The sequence below is a fragment of the Manacus vitellinus genome, unplaced genomic scaffold (genome assembly GCF_001715985.3).
Source record: "Manacus vitellinus isolate BGI_N305 unplaced genomic scaffold, ASM171598v3 scaffold_28_pilon, whole genome shotgun sequence".
Taxonomy (NCBI): Eukaryota; Metazoa; Chordata; class Aves; order Passeriformes; family Pipridae; genus Manacus; species Manacus vitellinus.
In genome coordinates this window covers 5,153,563-5,174,688 of record NW_021940122.1, presented here as the reverse complement: position 1 = coordinate 5,174,688, position 21,126 = coordinate 5,153,563, and the positions used below count along the sequence as shown (strand labels likewise).

Here is a 21,126-nt window from a genome sequence, read left to right as displayed (position 1 = left end):
CCTGTACAGTGCAGCAGGGCTGCTTTTGTTCGTCTTTAACCCACAGTGCAAGAGTGTTTTTTACCAGTCTTTGGACATTTCCCCCAAAGATGATTCTCTGGGTTTCTCTGGCAGTTTATTCCTTTGATAAACCAAAGAATTCCTCCTAGAGTTTTGGCCAGCCCCCTGCATCTTATCTGTGCCAAGATCAGCTTGTTTCTGCTTTTTTAGTAACACTCCTTCATATATCAATAGCTCTCACCTGTCATACCATCCCTCTTTGTCAGATCACTCTTCCTAGTCCTCTTAAGCCCTACTCAGAGATCTTACTTTGGTTACTGAATTTACATTTGTTCTACTGAGAAATTACTAAAATGTCTCTCCAGCTTTAATGAATAATGTAATGAAACACTGTACTTACTAAAATAGTAATTAGCAATACAGCTAAAAATAAATCAATGTGTGGATCAGACTCCCAAAGGCAGTAGGAAAAGCTGCAGCCATGAAAATAGGTGGAGCTGCAAATAGCTAAGTGCTCAGGGGAGGAAAAAAAAAAAAAAGAAAAGGAAAAAAAAAAAGCTTAGAGAAACTTATGAATGGCCAAGTGTCCTATAGATAGTTAGCAATCCACACAGATTTTTAAACACTGCCCTGAGTCTGATTGCTCCATTTCCCGCAGCGTCCTCCAAATGCTATTCAGCATATTTAGGAGTTTTCTGAGGATGTCAAGAAGTTGGAGCAGCTAGGACAGGTAAGATGAAGTGGAAGAATGTCAAACACTCTCCAGAGGTTCTCCAAGAGTTTCCATTGTCCTAATGGTGAGCTTCAGGATGAAGGAAGAGGTGCCTGATGTAAGAAGAACCAAATGCATAAGGATTTATAATGTTGACAACCATTACTATTTCTCCATCTTTGGGAGAGATCTCCCTTGTGGTGCGGGAGAGAAAGCGACAGAACAAGCAACGGGAGACAAGACAACAGGAGTGTGCTGAACATAAGAAAGGGCACAGGGAGCACACAGGTTTATGGAGGAAAAACAATTCAGATACTACAGGAGCCAGCTTGCTTTCTTCTAGCACCACAAAAAATATAGCGCCATTTCTTGGTAAGAAGACATAATTCCTGCTTCTTCAGGAAGCGTCAGGACAAGGCTGGCTCTTGCCAGTCCAATTTATTAAGCCAGTAACATTAAAAATACTAAGTCCTTCATAAGACACATCATTGGAGTCAAGTAAATCGTAGGTTTGCCCAAACGACACAAAGATTATGGTGTGCAAAATGTCTACCTTATGTGGCCACATTATGTAATTAATTACACTCTACTTCTCAGATGAACTGGTTCCTCAGTCATGAAAATAGACACAAATCATGCAAATTCCATCATAGTGAATGATTATCTATTTGAAATTTTCCCAGGAGTGTGATGGTTTATTTCTTTTTATTTTTTTACTAATTCTTTCTTTTGCTTCCTTCTCAGTCAGAGAGAGGAAATCATATTGTACAACTGTCACAAACTGCATGTCACAAACATTCACACACACATATATTTATAAACATAGTGGAGTAAGTGAGTAATTTGCGAGAAATTCACTGCCTGAAGTGAGTTTGCATAATGAATTCACTAAACCCTACCGAAATTAAATCAGAAATGAACCCTAGATAGAGAATATTTTCAAACAGATTAAATTCAACAAGAGTCATTTTATCCCTTCCAGGAAGACTGAGTTACGAATGTACAAACACTTTCTGTACTCCCTCAAAGAGGACACTAAGGTTTTGACATCTGCATGATCCATAGTATTATCTGGGAATACCCATGTAGAATTGCACCTATTGAGGCTTTCAGGTAACTAAAATTTTGATCCCAGTGCAAAGCAGAGAAAAAAGTTTCCACATGTATATTGTTTTGGTTGCAGAAGCAATTATTTTGAAGCCTGAAGAAAATATAACACATTCCCCCAAGATGCCTGCTTTACAGATTGTACTCTCACAGAACTTTACTATGAATTATTAACATTTTAGTGTACATTCCTATGCTTTAGCTCTAGTGGTTCTATATAAAGTTGATTGAAAGAAGAATTGAAGGGCTAGGTTTTAAGGAATGAATGGTGGGATCTTGACAAATGCCTACTTGCCTTAATCCTGTTGAAACCAGTGCGAATTAGGCACCAAGGCTCTCTGAAAATCCTGCTAGGCTACTGCCTATATAAATCTTACTTCTTAGGACAGTTCTGTAAATTTCCTAATACCACCCTGCCACTGTTTGGAACAAGGCTCGTAAATATCTGTTGCAAGATTGCAAAGTAAAACAAAGTAGCTTACAGAAGACTTAAAGCATTAGTAGGAAATCTGGATATTTGAAGCTTAGGAAACTCAGGGGTATAAAGAGATTACACTAAAATCTTGGTCCTAGTTTTTGCAGTTGGAAGTTGGAAAGTTAAAATGCAGGAGGCAGAGACTTGGCAAAAGAGAACAGAGGACCTCAGGGTTAGCCATCTGTTGGTTGCCCTACAGCACTGCCCCACCTTTGCTGCTGAATTCCTCTGTTATTCTGCCCGTACTTTTGGTGGGTTGATTCCTAGTGACAAGTTCTGCATCTCTGAGTATCTGACTTCAGACACCTTGAATCTGATTTGGAGCAGTGCTGAGCACTCAGAGCTGCAGCTGACAGCAATGGGAGATGTCTTCAGATATGTGCAATTGAAAAAGAACAACAACCCACTTATAAAAGTCAGGTCCTCTGTTTCTGAAATTCAGGACATAAAGCTAGGGATCCCTGCTGACCAAACTCTTTGTGCCTCAGTTGTCCATCTGCAAAAACAGAGTGAAAATACTCAGTTGTCTCATATGGGTGTTGCAAAGATTTATTAAGTAATATTAGGGATGTGCTCAGAATCACAAGACAGCCCAAGAGAAAATTAGTATTTCTGATTCCAGAGCAGAGTTTCAATACTATTAAGTAGAGTTGTGGGGTCACACGCTGACTTATTATGAGAAAACAAAATATTGAATAACTGCTCATTAAGTGAGCACTGTGTATTCTGTGACCTGAATGTGAGTAGGAATCCCTGAAAAGAAAAATAAGATGTATTACTGTTATTAGAAGTGTACTGAAATGCATTCACAGGAGGAGACAAAACTGAAGTTGCATGGGCAACTACATTCCCAGTGTTGGATAATTCTCTTTATACTTGATTTAGCATTCTTAATAACTTTCTTCTAACAGAGTTTCTCCATAGTCTTTATCACACATATATAAGCTCATGTTGCAGCTGAGGCCTAAATCTATTTTCACTCTTAGTAATGTGGGATAATTCAACTTTTACCAGATTTCACTTTCTAAAATGTAATTAACTAAATCACAGGAGCTCAAACCTCTTGGCTTCATATGCATCTTACAAAAGAAAAAAAAAAAAAGAAAAAAGAAAACAAATAAAACAACTTCCAATGTCCGGGAGATGTCAAATCCCTACTTAGTACCTCAGGTGAGATGAGGGATTTTTCAACAAACAACTCCCAGGCAGAAAACAGCAAACCCGGGGTGCCCATCCAGTGTGGGGTGGGGTGAGACCAGGTGTCCAGCTGAGTCTCAGAGCTTGGAGGAAGCTGTTGGCCTCAGAAGCCCCTGAGAGTTTCTTCCCACATGGAGATACTGATAAAAAAGCAGTCCTAACATCAGCAGTGTGCTGGAAGCAATACAATGTATCTCCATAGCCTCAAGCTGCACCAGGGAAGGTTCAGGTTTGAGATGGGGAGGAATTTCTTCACAGAAGGGGTTGTCATGCATGGGAACAGGCTATCCAGAGAGGTGGTGGAGTCACCATCCATGGAGGTGTTCAAGAAATGACTGGACATGGCACTTAGTGCTGTGGTTTAGTTGACAAGGTGGTGGTTGGTCAAAGGTTGGTCTTGATGATCTTGGTGGTCTTTTGCAGTGTAAATGATTCTGTGATTCTGTGATACCATTGTGGGAGCCATATTTCAGTCACTGAGTATCTATCTGCCTCTGGCTTAAAAGCCCCAAGTTGGCCATCCTTGATTTAGGTGAGGCAGGATTATCAGTAGAAGATGAAACTTTTTTCTTAGCAAAAAAAAAAAATTAATAGAAAATACGTCTTATCTGGCAATTTAATGAGTGCACAACTGCTGCATCAGGGAATAGGCCCCTAAAGATTTAATCATTTAATATGTACAAAAAAGCTCCTGAACAGAGAATTACTTTGCTCAAAAGATCAGTTATACCCTTGCCTAGTTTTCAGCAACTCCATGGCTACCCGGGAACATCAGAGCTGGAATAGCAGGGGTGCTGCAGGGTAGAGGCACAGGGTGTTGATAAAAGTGGAGCAAAGTAATGGCAGAAATCCTGTTCAGCTCTTTCCTGTGCTCTGTGTAACTGAGCACTATTTCACTGCCACTGGCAGCAAACTGACCTCCTGTTTACACCAAAGTACTTGAAACTTGTGTTTTTTAAAAAGTATGTCTATCTCCAATTCCGATTAGCTTCTCCAGGCATTTCTGTGCTGCTCAGTTTTTGGAAATGGATTTCCAAACAGCAGAATCGCCCTGTATGGTACTTCTCAGAGGTACTCAGCATACTCTGTTGTCTGCTGCACCAGACAGCAGAAGAGCTTAGAGGCAAGTAACCAAGAGAGAAGTTGAAAAATTACAGGTTGGGGATATCAGCACCAATCGTACCGTACTGTGTGAAGCTGAGAGGCATGAATCATATGTGAAAGATGGAACTGAATGGATATAAGGAGACAGCTCAACAAGGAACACATTTTCCCCTCTTCAGGGATAGGTCAGAACCACAGAAGAGAAAGAAGTAAGCAAGCCCTGCCAGTGTGCCCCCTCACTGCCCTTTGTGAGATGGGAAGGCTGACCTTAGCCTGGGAAGGCCCCTTCAGTTCTGGAGTGGATGCTTACAAGTTGCAGCATTATCTGCTGTGGTCAGTGCTTCTTCTTCTTATAGGGAGAAGAAGCCAGTGAAGCCACATGATCACAGACACTTCCAACAAAACTATCTCCTGACCTAGTCCAGTACCTTTTCTGCCTCCCTGCTCACTTCTTCTGTGGCCAAGCCAGAAGCAAGGATGGCCGCAGGGTTATGCTGAAACCCCATCTGATTTCTCAGTAGTAGGGACTATGAAACCTCCACCATCTCACAAATGCTAACGCAAGACCTACATTTCCACTGCTTCTTGGCAAACATGCATCAGGTTTGGCCCACAGAGACAACCACACATTCACTTGGCAACAAGGTCTCTTTCTTGCCTACACTGACAGCCTCTCCACTTCCATTCTTAACTGGCAGAGGGATAGTGTCCTTCCTCCACACCTGCCAATAGGACCTTCTCTTTTGGCCACCTATACCACCTCCATGATATATATCTTCAGCTCACTCTGCCTTGACTATCAATTCTGATTCAGTCCAGTCAGCCAGAGGTTTAACTCCAGAGGAGCAAGAATAAGGTCTCTTAAGCTGCCACAGAGGGCAATCTCAGCAGAAGGTCCTCAAAATAGGAGACAGATTATGCTTATGGGGCATAGGCTTCAAACCATAACTAGTAGCTAAATTTGATGTGTTTACAGTGTCATGGTCATGCCATCCTGGCACATCTCAGGACAACAGACACAGGCACAACTCTTCTTCCATGCTTACAGAGGGCCAGAGAATTGCTTATTATTTTTTCCCCAAGACATATGAATTTCTGTACTGGGATTTTTGTACTTCCATTTTAATCTCTGCTAAGAAAAACCCTCCCTTCAGCAAGTCAGGCTGTTTTGTGCACCCTTGGGAGAGGTAAACTTCCTTCTGGAGATAATTCATGGACACACAGGCTTAAGAGGCAACATATCATTTCATCATCAGCCAGCATATGTAGCCACAGCGGGAAAAATTCCTGATCTGTGCCGGGCCAGAAAATTGTGTCCCATCTTACACATCAGAGATCTAAGAGAGGAAATATGGATATTCACGGCCTCCACAAAAGCAACAGCATATTCAGACTATGGAGAAACCCCAGGCAGGCTTTCATCAATAAAAGTGTATGACACTGTACCACCGAGGTTTTTGCCTCCCCTCAGGCTCCCTGTTAAGCCGGGTTTGAAGGCCCTGATCTATTTTTTAAGCCCATCCTGGTGTGGAGCTTATGACCCAGACAGATCTGTTGCGAGCACAACCTCCCCACCAGAAGATTCTCCAGGGCAGCAACCAAGAATCTGAACTTCACGAGAACAGCACAAGCTCAGGATACAGCACCTGTGACACCACAGACCCACCTGCTTTCTCAAATTTCCATGTCAGCCCTTCCTTAGGAGATCCTCCCATGGAGTCCTTTAGGCAGATACATGTCCCACCCCACAGACACAAATATAAAACAACTGGCAAATAAAGCAAACAAATGCTTTCAAACTATCAAGTTTTTCAAACTATTTCTTCCAGGTAAGGAGAAGGGAGGGAAAGAAGAGAGGAACAAACCCATTCTTTTTATGTTATTTCTAGATTAATTCATGCAAGGCATATGAATACTAGTTTAAAAGCGATTGGTTTTATATAGAGAAAACAGGCAGAATGACTTCAGCAGATTATTCCACTTTCTTCTGTGTCTCAGTTTCCTCACATTCAAGTGAAGTAATAACAAGAGTATTCCACGCTTGATTTGTTAAGGATTCAAGCTGACATCTTCCTACATCAGTGAAAAGTGTAGTACTAGTTTCAGTGATAACACATTTGGCCCATTTTTTCCCAATTATTTCGCAACCCATCATGCACAGGCACAAGTAAAAAGTAGTGTGACTCATGTATTACATAAAAAGACTGTCTTACAAGCATCTTTTTGGACATATGTTAAAGGTGAAAGCAGAAAATGTAAAATGGAGACTATCTCTGAAACATCACTTTGACTGCCTCGAGCACGTGCCTTTTAATAGTCTTTGTCCTAACTGTTTTTTCTTGAAAGTCTCCCCCACCCCAGCTATTACAAAGGACAGACAGAGCTCACTGAGTGGGTAACGATTCAGTATTTTCCTGTTATCCTAATTTCAAGCATAGCAAGAGCCTTATTTCCCACACATCCTTCAAACCCATCACTGAATGCAGAATACTGATTTCCTCATGGTCTTTTTCAGTGGTGCTATTTTGCCATAATATCTCAGTGCTTCATAAGCCTTAATGGATGTTCTTCCAGGGAGGTAGGCGGGGTTGTTATCTCTATTTTACAGACACTAAAATCAGACACAAAGAGGCTAAGGTCAAATTGGCCAGAGCACCCACTAATTTTGGGTCCCTAATTTGTGATGCCTTGGGTTAGTATTTCCCCAGGTCTGTGCGTGCTGACAGCAGACCCTCATACAATACTGGCTCTGCACTTCTGCAAGTCAAACCTCAGGTGGCTCAAACTGAGAACCCAGAAAATGAGAACACACCAATTAGGGGCCACCCATGGAAAACCTCATTTATATGGCCTTTTCATATCACATAGGAACTTGTGACAAAAGGCAGGAAAAAGCCTAATTCTTCGGGGCAGTATTCAATTACCAAAATATGAGACCATTCTTCTGTTTTTGAACAGCCCCCTGACCAATTCAATAGGTAACCCTGGCAGTAAATGAAACAGGAGACCTATAGAAAACAGCTTCGTTTATGGCAAAACCTCATTCAGTTCCTAAGTGTATTCCATTCTGTGAACTGAATGGGATCCTACTAAAAAAAAAAAAAACAAAACCAAAAACCCAACAGTATTTGATCTTATAATTAAGAATCACATTTTTATGTCTATTCACGAGAGAAGAGAAATTAAAGATGGACAGGCAACCCTTTTAATTAATTCTCTCTATTCTAAGTGTTTGACTTTGAAAACTAAATGTATGCTTAACAAAGGTGTTTAATCTATTTTAAAAATGTAAACTAAAAAGGAAGGAAATAGGAAATTTCATCATTTGAAATTATAACATTGTCCTTTTTTGTGTTATAAAGGCACAACTGTTGCCTACTAAATGGTTGCAAAACCCTTTGTGCTTTCAAAGCTTTATTCCTCTAATCTCAACAGATACAGACAAATAACAAATTAAAAAACCACAGTGTCTATTTGAAGAAGACCCCTACTAAGAAAATTCTTGTCCAAACAGGGAAAAGCTCAGCAAAATCTGATGTAGTTGAAAAGACTGCCTTTGACTTCTACAATTTATCTCATCTCCCAGAAGTTGGGTAATCCCGAATATAGGCAGGGTGTCTTGTTCCCCCTCTTGTGTTTCAAAAAGGCTTGGGAATAACCAAAGGATATCTTCCTGAGTGTTGTGTGGGCTCAGCACGTGATAATGGAAGATACCACAGATCAGCTTTAGTTCTTCTATATTCTCATGCAGCAATAGCTCTTCTGTGGCATGGGCATACATCCAGTGAAGGTGAATATTATATCTCAGTATGTTTTATTCTGTATTCCCAGCAACTGCTAGGACATATCATAATGGCAGCAGAGGGGATTAAGCACTGAAGGTGACTGCTAGTAGGAGTACAGCACTCCGGTTGGGAATTTCTGAGTGACTGCCACACAAATGCTTTAAGACAATTCATGTCAGGCAAGTAGAAGAAGCCACCAACTGATAAATCCCTTGTAATAATTCTCTCATGAAGATGATGAAAAGGGAGCCTCAGCATGGAGTTCAGCAGATGTCTGGGTTCAGAAGATGGACGTTAAAGCTAAGTCTAGGAAGAAGGTGAGATGTCTTGTAGAAACCACAGACTTAACAAGAAACATAGACTGAACTAGAAAATATGGGTAAAACTAGGCAACTCAGTACCATAATACACCAAGTAAATGCATTTTGAACCTGCCTAAAACAAATGCTGAAGACAGACTGACATCTAAACTGTCTGGGTTTAGGCATCTTGCTCCAATTATAGGGGGCATATCTTTTAGTTTGGATTCCAAGTCCTGAATCCCTGCCCTGAAAGGGACAACTATAGTTCCTCTGTGACAACATGCAGTAGATAGGTATTTATTCAGTATCTCAGTGGACAGACTAGTTCCCCTAAATTACAGGAGATGTTGATTCAATTCTCTACTGTACCTGAAAAAATCTCAAGTCTTACCTTCCTTCTACAAAAGACTGTTTGGAGCAAGCTACTCCCATCTATTCCTGCTTAAGCTCTTAGGTTTTTTCCATGGAAGAATTAAATAAGCATGAGGCCAGAGATGGAGCACACAAAAGTAAACATTGCTTTTAGCCTATTGGTTAAGCACTCTTCTGCAAGAAGACAGGTTGGGTCCAATTACTGCTTCAGTGACTATTTGATACTAATCAAATGAAATAGTGTTGAAAGAGCACAAGGGACCATTTAGTCCATCTTCTGGTCCAGAGGTGCCTCATACAGCCTTTCAGTGATTGGAGCTACCATAGTTTTCTCAATATATTCCAGTGCATCACAGTTCTTTTGGATTCATCCTAAAGTCTAGTCTGAGTCACTCCAACATACCATGAAAGACCACTACTCCTGGTTTTATGCATCATGAAAAGCAAGAAGAGATTATTCCTATTTTCTTGCACTCTTCAGACTAGCATCTGAACCTCTCTCAGCCTTATTCCCTTCAGGTTAAACAGCCCTAATTATTTCAGTCTTTCCTCACAAAGTGTCTTTCCCTTGACCTCAAGCAATTGTCACTACCCCAGTCTGCACACTCTCTCACTGGAACACACTTTCTCAGAGTGCAGTAAGAGACTAAGGCAGGACATTTTAGCTGAGTTTTAAATGTGCACATCAAAGCTGAAGGCTTATTAGATGTGCCTTACAGTCTGTAATCCCATTTGCACAACCTGGTAAGATGGTGTTTCCCTTCCTGGCAATAGAATGCTGTTCTAGACTACCACTGAACTTTTGGTCCTCTAGAGACCCTGTCTCCCCTCCTGAAGGACAGCCTAGCTGACTTGTGGTATCCCACAGACAGCTGGCTGCAATTTAATAATCATTCCCATGGAGAGCACTTTACATTCACTCTGATGCTGTTCAAACCAGCTCTCTGGTTTAGCAAGCTTGTCTTGAATTACAGCAATTTCCACCATCCCATACCTGGCTTATGCCATCTGCAGATTTTATAAAACACTTCCTCTAGACAGTCATCAATAATAAAATTATAATATAAAGTACAATGTATTTAATGAAAATGTGAAGCACTAACAGGCCACAGCTCAAGCTTGTGGCAACCTGCTCAATAGAGTCTTCCGTTTCGACAGGAAATCAGTGAGAACTGCTCGTTGAGTAGGATTACCTACACCAGTTCTGCATCCCTGCTGTAATGTTTTCCTTTGGAACACGTTTCTTTGCTTCATTTATGATAAAAGCCTGTGAGATAATGTCAAAATCCTTACAAATGACAAGGTATGACAACTACTTCCTCTGTATCCACAAGGCTTGTTATAGAAGAAAGCTAAATTAGTTTGACATGATCTATTCTTGACAGATCTGTGCTGGCTTCTAATAATCTCCTTTATTTGATTATTTCCACCATTTTTTCTCCAGGAATGAACTCAAATTGCTTATCTTCTGCTCATTTTCAGCCTTCTGACACCTCATCCAGCCCTCATGTGTCTTCAAAGCACTCAAAGCTCATGGTTCAGAGATCGCTTCCATCAGCTTTGTAAATAAGCTAGGATGATTTGAAAGAACCATCTTACATCAGTACATCCTGACTTGTTGTGCCCTTTTCATAGATCCTGATCTTCTTCCTTTGTGGCTCCAATAACTGTTATAGCCATCAACTTGCAGCTGATCATGTTACCGGAGATATGGAAAATGGGCATAAAAGTCTTTGGCTTTATTGACAATGCATGATGTTAAGCTTCAACCAAAGCTCTTCCCTTGTCTCCATGAATATCATAAACACTAAGGTAGAGAGTCAGGATGATATTCTTTCACTCTCTTGCTCTGGGCCAATTAATATTTTATTTGTCCGTGTATTGAGCTGATTATGGTTTATAAAATTAAGGACCATCTAGGCATGCCAGTAAGCAGCCTTTTAATGTTATGGGGGCTTTACAGTTGTAAGTGTAATTATCTTAGGCCTTTAGGCACCTCCACAGTCAGAAATGAAGGAAGCTCTAAAGTCCTACAGCTTATGATGGACACCTCTAAAAGAAGGTAGTTCAACTTACAACAATCGCTTATTTCTCAGTTCAGAACAATGGTAAAACACTGTGATATGTTTCAGACTCCTCTTGACAGCCACACACTGATTAAAAAGTAATGAAATTCCATAAGATAAGACATTATCTTATGGCATCTCTTCCTGAATTGTGGAATCATCCCACTCAAAGGAAAAAAGCAAAGTACATAAGGAAGGAAGATTTACTAAAAGTTCCTATGAGCCACTAGGGATAATTTTTCACAAATTTGTCAATTCTTTTGTGTTCTACAGAGTCTTGTACACTGGTATCCTAATGGATGGTTCTTTTTGCTGCAGCATATCTAGTTTCACCATATAAGAGGGAGCTTTCAGGTACTGTTTCATATATTAACTTTGCTAACTATCCTCTGGAAGTTATCCAACTTCTGATGCTTCATGGAGATTTCAATCAGCTTCAGTTCTTCATGGAAGAAGAACTGAAGTTATTTTGAGGGGAGATTTTTTTCCTTAGTCCATTTGTCATTTCCTTAGGATTTAATCTCTTCTAACTGATATTCTGACTGGAATTTAGGATACAAGGGAAAGAGCATTTGCCAGTGCTGTGCTTTAGGTGGGACTGGTTGCATCCATAACATGCTTTTGACTGCACTTTTAACAGACATCAATTTTCTGTTGTGGTTGTCAGTCTTCAAAACTCTATATAGGGCTTGAAATTCTTCTATGTCTTCCACGGAAAATGCAAAGAGCAGGAAGGGTTAAAACAACTGTTTTTCATCTTTAGTCAGGCAAAGTCTCCATTCTGACAGAATCATCTCAGCCTGTGCAATCCAGGTTGCTGCAAGCTGCCAGTCTTACTACTCCAACATAACAAGCTAAGAATTAAAATCTTGACCCTTAGAAAGGTGCCCCCAATTCTAAGGAACACAATGAAGTCTCCCTGCTGAGGGTAAACTTTTGGCCCAGTTTCTAAAAGCCCCTTTGCCTCAGTTCCCCATCTTTCCAGTACTGCCTCCTATCTGCATTATGCTTCTCAGGCACACCAAGCAGGTGATGCCCTCCCTGCATTTGCTCAGCAGGTGATTTCCAGCAGTGGATTTCACTCTTATATGGAACTAAATGGCTGCAAGATTTTACTGTCAGCAAATCAGCAACTATCACTTGTTTCTTTATGTCTTCCCTTCCAAACCTAGATGATTTTTTTGTTAGATTATTTATAAATCCACCACAGAATGCTTTACTCCTAAAGCTGTGGGCAAACAGAAGATGGAATGATACAAGAAGAACAATGGTCAATTCAAAATCATCGTGGTTTACATCCTGCTAGTTTCAATTTGAATTAATATAAATGACTGGCATCAGGTGCAAAAGAGCAAAGCATAGTAACATGCTGCCCAACCTACACACCCTTGAGTACTTAACATTGCAGATTTATAAGGTCATTGGATGCTATTAATAAAATAAATGGATTAGACGCCATTCAATAGTCTGATGAACTGCATGAAAATTGATAATAGTCCTAACAATTGTAAGAGTAATCGAAACAGTAAATTATTCTGGACATCACCAATTATTAGAAATCATCCCAATTCATAAAAAAAACCCCTGAAGTTCCTGAGAGCACAGTATCACTCCTAGGAAATTATGAGAAGAGTGGAATAAAAGTAGCTTCAGAGCTAGGTTCAGATGTAAACACACTCCACTGCACCCCTAAATTTTAGGGTTATTCAAACCAAGTGAGTGGTTCTTCTGGAGCTTTTTAGCTTACAAATTACCATCGCTTACAGAAAGGTTTATCCTCTAGAGAGGGTGCTTAAATATTGTGAGATGTCCCAGCTTTCTATAAATAGAGATATACTGTCATTATGGCTGGAATTAATTCAAGAAACTTCAGATGTAAGATGAGTAATGAACGGGACTGACATTTATTGGTCATAATTTAAAACAATATAAGTACATCCTGGCTTCCCTTTTGAGACATCAAAATCAACTGATCCTGGTGCGAGGAAGGCAGGTTCAAGACATCCTGTCTTGGGCCAACAAGACAACTGGAGCACAGCCTGCCACCCAACAGTGGCATTAGTAGCCAAGAGACAAGCCTGGAAGAAGTATGAACCATCAAGAAAACAGGAATAGTGATAGTAGTTTGCACTGCATGCACTGCTCCTATTGCAGCCATACCCCTCCCCAGCAGCTGGGCAACCTTTTACCTATGCTAACAGCAAGCTGACAGGTGAAGACACACCACTTTCTATGGATGCTCATTTGTAGCAGCTGCAGTTGCTGCCCAAGTGGAGAAGAACTGGGAAATCTGCAAAAGCAACTGGAAGCACAAAGAATGAACCCAGCTTCCCTTCTGATGCCAATGCCAGGAGGGATGAAGGGAATAAGACCCGGGTGGCAGTGGCTGATGCTGCCAGCAGGAGTCCCCAAGAAGCACAGTGTAATGGAGGGCTGGTACCCAGTCGGAGGAGAGCAAGAGCAGCAGGAGGACTGCATGGTCAAGGGAGCAGGGGGAAGGCAAGGAGCAGAACAGATGGGGAGAGGAGACAGAATGAATAACAGTGGAGACAGCAGGATCAGTGTAACTCCAAACATATAAATTCCTTTTGTTATATTAAAACCAAATCACTAGTTTTGTTACATTACTCCTCCACCCCATGCACATATTGAAGGTTGGATCATTATGGTGGTGGGGGAGGAGCTAGTACACTGGTGAATAGCAGGCACAGAATGAAGTTAAAGATCTACTCTCAGGCTCTGGTCCATAGTAATAAAGCCTGGGTCTGGGAAAAAAATCAATGGTTTGTGTTAAAGGAACTGAAGGGGCTAATAAACATCCCAGCACTGCAGGAGTGACTGAGGATGGATAAAGCAGTGATTTGCCTGTCTAAAGCACCTCTCACCTGAAGGCTTCTGAATCCTTTCTTTTTTCTCACCCACTAATTATTTAGTTTCCAAATTAAAGAAGCATCTTGCAGAGACGGCCATTACAGTCAGAGAATCTATGCTTAGATCAAGCTAGAAAGCAGGTTAATGGCACTGCTAGGAAGAGAAACCAGCTCTCCCTAAACCAATTCCTGTATACTGGCCTCTGGTGCTTGCAACCATGAAAAGCCATCGAGTTTTACACACACACTCAGCAGGTGATAGAGAGAGTCCTAAGGAAATATAAACACCTTCTCCACATGAGGCCATCAGAGCTCTGAGGTTACATGTAACCTCCTGGTGTGCTCAGGAGGATCTTGGAATTATAGATTAAATGAATGTGGATGGATTCCAGACTTTGATTTTGGACTTCAGATATTAAAGGTATTTCATCTGAATACCTGCTCTGATACTCCCAGAGCAAGATACTCTGGTATTTCTACCAACAATGTATGTGTACCTTCCACCATGCCTTTCTGGATGACCAGCCTCTTCTTGCCAGCCTGACACTCCTCTGTGTGTGGTTGTTTCCTTACAGCTGAACACTGAGACTTCAGAACTTAGATGCAGACAGGTACAGATTGCTGCCAAATCTATCCCTGAGACTTGTTCAGACTTACAGCAAACAGGGGAATCACACAGTGACTTCCAAAAGGCATCAAGACAGAGCTACCATCTAAAGATTTCTCATTCTCAGGTGTCTTTAGCCTGATACTGTCATCAGAGCTATTGTTCATTCTAAAATCCAAATAAAGCCCTCCCTGCATAGGGAGGAAGCCTAAGGCAACAAAACAGACACAAGTCATTTATGTACAGGAAGAGGGGACAACAGGAGAGTTGTGCAGAAGGAAGGATGTGCGGGCCAGAAGTGCATGGACTGAGCAAACAGTAGCCAGTGATGCACCAACAGCTGCAGCCACGCAGAGGTATGAAGCTTTTGCTTCATATTATCTCATCCAAAAGTAGAAGCAATCTTCAGGATGCATCTGCTGTTTTACTTGTTAATATCTCAATCCCTCAGTATATACATGCCTGCTCGGTAAAGATTAGGCAGAACCCACTTATGCCCCATGTCCTCTGCCATGGACAGCACATGGAGCAGACAAAAGCCATTATGAGGAGCACACGCCTCACAGCAATGAGGCCAGGGAGCCCAAACAGGTATACACATCCTTGATTTGCATCATGCAAGACCATCAGTATGCTCTCATCTTGCCATGGGCAATGGGCCCAGTTCACCTTCCCAGTAGCACAAGAAGGTCTTGCAACCTGGCAGCTGTCAGCAGTGGGGAATTCCTGCTCTCTAGGAAATGGGGAGAGGGAAATATAATGTCCATTCAGAGTGGCTACTAGATCCTGGGATGTCGTCACAGAATCCATGACAGCTAGCGAGAGTGGACTTCAGGTGAAAATTCTTTGCACTTTCTCCTTCTAGTCAGTCAAAGCAACATGACTGTAGGAGGAATCCCTCACATCACTCGTCCCCAAGTGGTGCCCACCCTCTCAGCATGGCATGGACAGCATCTGGAGCTACAGCTCATTTTCATATCCTGAGGCAGAAACAGCTTTGAGATAATCCAGACAGGCTCAGCATTGGCCCAGGAAAAGTCCTCAGACAATACTTGCCAGTTCCTTGGGCTGCATATGTGTACCCAGCCTGGCACATCCAGACAGAAGATTCAGTTCAGCCCTCTCAGAAGGGATACCTCTGCATACTAGTGGGTACTGCCTGACTGTTTTTACTGGGACTTTCTTTTGGGAGCAAGTGGTGATAGACAATTTGGATCAACAGACAGGTTTCTTTCCCACTAAGCATTACCACTGTCCCTCTCCCCCTGGAAAATCTGCCTGCAATTAGTTCCCTAGGAGAGGGCTTGCCTGTGCCATTAAGAACAGTTACATTACACTATCTAGGAGAAATCAATGTCTCTAATAGTCAGCAAAGGCAGTGGAGGAGGGCAGGGTGATGGGAGGGGTGTTTCTCTGGAGACACCCTTCTCGGTAGAAATCCCAGAGGTATTGCCCCAGGAAGAGAAATAGTAGAGACCTAGAGTAATTAAACTTCCATGCAGCAATTGTTTACTGGAAGAAGCACAGAAACCACTCAGTGTCTCTCAGAAATGCAGGGGCAGTGACTAGGCTCTCCCCAGGTGCAGATGAAGTGCCTCTGCCCTGAAATCACTGGTCTGTGGTGGTTTACACCACGCTGGCAAGTGGAGGGAGGAGGGGCATGGATGGACATCTTTCCTTTAAAATACCCCTTTCCCTCTCTCCGTGTTGGTGTTTAAAGGTAAGACCACGCCTTGCAAGTTTTGAAGCATCTGTATTGTGTGGCATAATTAAGTTATCCTAAATGAGACCTGAGACATTTTAACATCCTGAGGCAAGAAAGCTTAACTCTGCATGCATCTTCCTCCCTCTCTTTTTCTCCATTTCCTCTTCCTCATACACCTCTGCAGTTCCTGGAACGATAAGACACCTCACCGCCTGGCTGTAATTGCTAGAACAGTTCCCTAATGCTTTTGCCTTCTCCAATTGCATTAAACTGCATTTTTAGAGGTACAGCCCTGTTTATTCATGCTGCTCGTGTGGAAGGGGAAAGAAATGCAGACTGCCTTTTTTCCCCTCTCTCTCCTTTGATTTGATGGGTGTGGCAGGTCTAAACCTTTGCAGCCGCTGGCTCTCCAGCGCTGGGGTGAGGAGGAGAGGGACCGAATGGGAGGGAAGCCGTCGTATATGGCTGGTGATGAATGAGACTCATCTCACCCACAAGTGGGAAACCTGCTTGCGGGTTATTGTTTAATCACTCATGCAATCCAATACTGAGCACATACCCCCATAATGTCCATCTGTTCTAGTATGCGGTGCATGCAACACTTGCATTTCTAGCCACCTATCTCACTACCCAGCTCTGCATGTTACTGCCTGCATCTCTTGCTGGCAGGAAGGGTTAAGTTCAGCTTTTCAGATATTGCTCTCGGTTGTGCTACCTTTCAGCTGAATATTTTGTGAGCTCACATTCAGAGCTGCAGTCAACTGTAGGCAGAAATGACAACACCGAGCTATCTACATCTCTCATGGGTGGGCACAGTCAGTCAGATACTTCGCTCTTCACACTGGCATCGCACCCACAAGAAAGAATATCTGCAAGGTATGAGTGTGTGAACATATTTGTCTCTGAGGGGTGGGAGGATAGACACACACAGGCACACCTAGACACAAATGTGAAGAGATTTCTTCCACGCCCAAGCCTGTAATTTCAACATTTTGCTCTTTAGCTGCCAGAAAGGCGGGACAGCATGGGCTTCCCCTGGAAAATAATTTGAGGAGAGCTGTTTTTATTTTGGGAAGGAAACTCCTGCCTCTGCTGAAGAACCCATTCCATATCTTTCTCTCTGTGAAAGGTCTGGGTGGGGACAGAGGAAGAGCACAAGCTGAAAGGTCTTTTTCTTCTCCAAATTAAAGCTTCCTCTGGTGTATCATCAGCTTTCCTGGGCGAACTGCTATATTGCCAGTTTGGCAATTGTGGTGTGTATTCAGGTACAGGAGCAGCAACTGGGCTCTGAGCCCAGGAATATCCACTGAATATGCACAGGCAGGCACATTCAGGTTGTATGGCTGCATAAGGATCCAGAAAGCATGTGCGAGTGCACGGTGTGCCTGTGAGTGTGTGTGTAGTACAGATGCAGGCGGTCGGAGAGTGGAGATTGTGCTGCACATGCACGCGCAGAGGGGTGTGTACCATGCGGTGGATTAATGTACGGAGTGGGAAGAGAGGACTGTGTGTGATCAAGATACCTGCATGCCATGCATTTCTAAATGTGACTGAATACAAAACGACAGGGGCAAACCCACACAGATATAAAGAACAGACACATCGGAACATAATTTAGGAGCTTTAATGCCCAACCCGTGATGGTATGGGCAAAATTATCCCTCTCCCCCAACAGCTCTTTTCTGACTCCAAAGAATCCCAGAGCTACCGACTTTATTTTAAAATTTGCTGTGCACCTCTGCCCACTGCTCTGTCACTTTGCCTCCCTGTCTGCCTTCCTTCTCCTCCTCCGCTCTTTTCATCCCATATTTGCCAGCAGAACGTGCTCTGCTGGCTGGCTGCAACGTGTTCCCCCCCCAAGCCTTCACTACCTCCCTCCAGATTTTAGTGAGCATATCATTAATTGCAAAGCATTTGAAAAACCTGCATGAGGAAAAATACAGGGTGACGCAGGGTCTCTTTCTATCCCAACCACTTGCCCCTCCCCATTATTTTACAAATTTTCTCCTTCTCCATCTCCATTCAGAAATATACTTCAACCTGAATTTTCTTTCAACACTGCTCTGTTCCACAGCAACTGTAGTTACTCACACCAGCATATTAGGCTATTGCTCCAGAATACTGCAGTGCTACATTGTAAAACACATAGAAATGTATGCATATTTAAGGAAAGTAACCAGTAGGGTGCTGTGCCTAAGACTGAGTTTTGTCCTCAGAACGAGGACCAAAGCTCCTTGTCACTATCTACAAATCTGTAATTTGTGGAAGTTTCAAAAACGCCTTACAAAGATATCTAGGGCCAGTTCCTGACTCAAAGTTCCAACTGCATAAATCCAGCATCCTCCCAAGAAAGTCCAAGAGGTTCAGTTAAGTAGGCTCTCTTAATCAGGAGCAGGTTTTGGCTTTCACACAAAATAAAAAGGGAAAGGACGAGGGGAAAATTATCTAAGTAGCTTTTTTTTTTCAATTTCATTATCATTTTGCACATAAATATGTTGCCACTGAAAACTAGCCACCACCCAAACCTTCTCATCATCCCAATTCCTTTATAGCAAAAGCCAGGCGGTACCAGTAAAGAAAAGGAACTGGTTTCCAACAGGTTCACACTGCGAGCTTCTCTTATCCCACCCGAGTTCGGAGCTAACAGAGGCGTGGTCCTCTGTCTCTTTACCAGCTGGTGCACAGTTGTCTAACTGGTTGTACTATGAAGGGTATTGCAAAGAGGGTGAGTCTCCCACTCCTCAGGCTAATGCTTTTGTTATTAATTAATTGGATTTTTCACTATAGCATAGGCTTAAAAAAAAAACCAAACAAACCAAAAAAAGCCACCACAAACTCCTTCAGGTTAATTCTTGCTCAGATTGTTTTAACAAAAAAAAATTAATACACCTGTCCTCCGAGCCACCTCACGGCACAGGCACATAAAGCATCTCTCATTCATCAGAGCCAGGAGCAATAGAGAGCATTCTGACCAGGGATCAAGGCTCGCTGGGCATCCGTTCTTTTTTGGCATAAGATGAAGAATTGCTTCCTTTATCTCCAAGGTAGAGCCAGATCTCATCACGTTTCCTGCCAGCCGCACCCCCACCCCCCAATCCACACCCTCAGAACCACAGACAGAAAATCCTAGGCAATATAACTGCCCCCTATTAAAAAATAATAAGAAGAATTGAGGGGAGATTCTGGTAGCTCCCCAAATGTGGATGTAGGCCACCCCCCTTCCCCACATCACCAGCCCCGGAAAGGCAAAACAGTCACGTTGCAGGGTGTGAAAAGAACCTTCAGTCGCAAGATGCTAAAGAATTGCAAAAGAGACGTCTGCTGAAAGCAGCTGAAATTTCCTCCCCCCTTCCCCAGCCGCTACCCCAGCCCCTCACACACTCAGGCAGACACGCACCCCACGGACACCCAACAGCCTGGGAGATTTCTTAACAGAAGGAAATATAAAAATCTTCAGCTCTACCTGTTTTGTTCTTCTCATACAGCACAGCATGATCGTATTGTCCCCTTCCTTCCTTCTTCTTCCTTCCTTCTCCTCTCTCCTTTTCCTCTTCTCTCTCTTATCTCTCCCCCCCACCCTCTCCGCTCCCTCCCTCCCTCCCTCCCTCTCTCTCTCCCTCTCTCTCTCGCTCACACACACATACACGCACACGAGCACACGCCCGCACACACACACCAGGGCAGTTAGCAGCAACTGTAAGGTCCACAGCTATTGCTTCATCACACATGCACACGCTGCCTCTCCCTGCCTCCCTCCCTACCCTTCCCAAAATTGTTTCACCAGCTCTCCCTGACTCGTCCCTCCCACCCCACCCCACTCCGGCAGCCACCACCCCCCCCCCCAAGTCCCTTGCCAGCCTCATGAATAATTAAAATCTTCAATCTGGACCCAATTACCCAACGACTTTCCCACTGTACAGAGGCGACAGGGGAGAGGGGACACTGCGGGCTGCGGGAGGGCTGGGGTGTGTCTGGGAGGCACCGGGTGAGGAGGAGGACCGGGCGGGTGGGGAGCCCCCAGCCCTACTCCCACCGGAGCAGCCAAAGCCCCCAGCCAGGGCCAGGAGTGGGATTTATGCATGAAGAAAGCGTGGGGTGGGGTGGGCACAGAGGGGAGAATAGGGAAGGGGGGTATTGCCATGGCAGGCGGTATATGCCATGCACAGGTGACGTACCATAGGTGGGAGCTGCAAGCTAAATGGGAATTGGAAAATATGTTAAAATGGCTGTTAAAAATCCCTCTCCCCAGCACACTGGAAAATATATATGCACGTGCTGCCTTCTTCCTATACACAGGCATAAACCCTGTGTGGGGATGTCCTGCAGCACCGAACAGGACAACTTTCCCCCTCGTTCCTTCAGTCCATCCCACCGATGTTCCACAGGCACAGAAAAATGATACTCCCGCAATACTTTTTTCTTTTTTTTTTTTTTTTTTTTTACAGAATAGCTTCCAAACCTATAGAAATCATCCCTTCCCCTTCTGTGTAGATCTCAATTAATTTCAGTGTCGAAGTAATTTCTACGTCTATTGATCTCTGCCTGCAAATTGCTGTAAACTATTCCGAGGAAGATGTGCGCGTTCACACACGCAGCCACCCCCCCTGCACGTGTGGGAAGAGAAGCGTATGGGTTTGCATTCACAGAAGATCATGGCGATGCATGAGCCTGAGCGAACATTAATGTGCACATGCACTCTCAGGCACGCGTCCTGAAAGTTATAACACTGTGTTTTCTCGGAATACACATGAGCTGGACAGATATATCCGTCACTGTGAAAAAATATTCCAGACAACAGTTAAACCAAAGTATAACAACGTCGAG

At 43.1% G+C, this 21,126-nt stretch overlaps 1 protein-coding gene across 1 annotated transcript in view; it reads right to left on the bottom strand.

The window, feature by feature from the left end:
• Positions 1-20,083, bottom strand: part of GAP43 (growth associated protein 43) — a 58,539-nt gene extending 38,456 nt beyond the window's left edge. The window contains exon 1 of the mRNA XM_018074739.3: positions 19,766-20,083. Within this exon, the coding sequence (XP_017930228.1) occupies positions 19,766-19,795 (30 nt within the window). The 5' untranslated portion in view covers positions 19,796-20,083. The remainder of the gene's footprint in view (positions 1-19,765) is intronic.
• Positions 20,084-21,126: the final 1,043 nt, after the last annotated feature.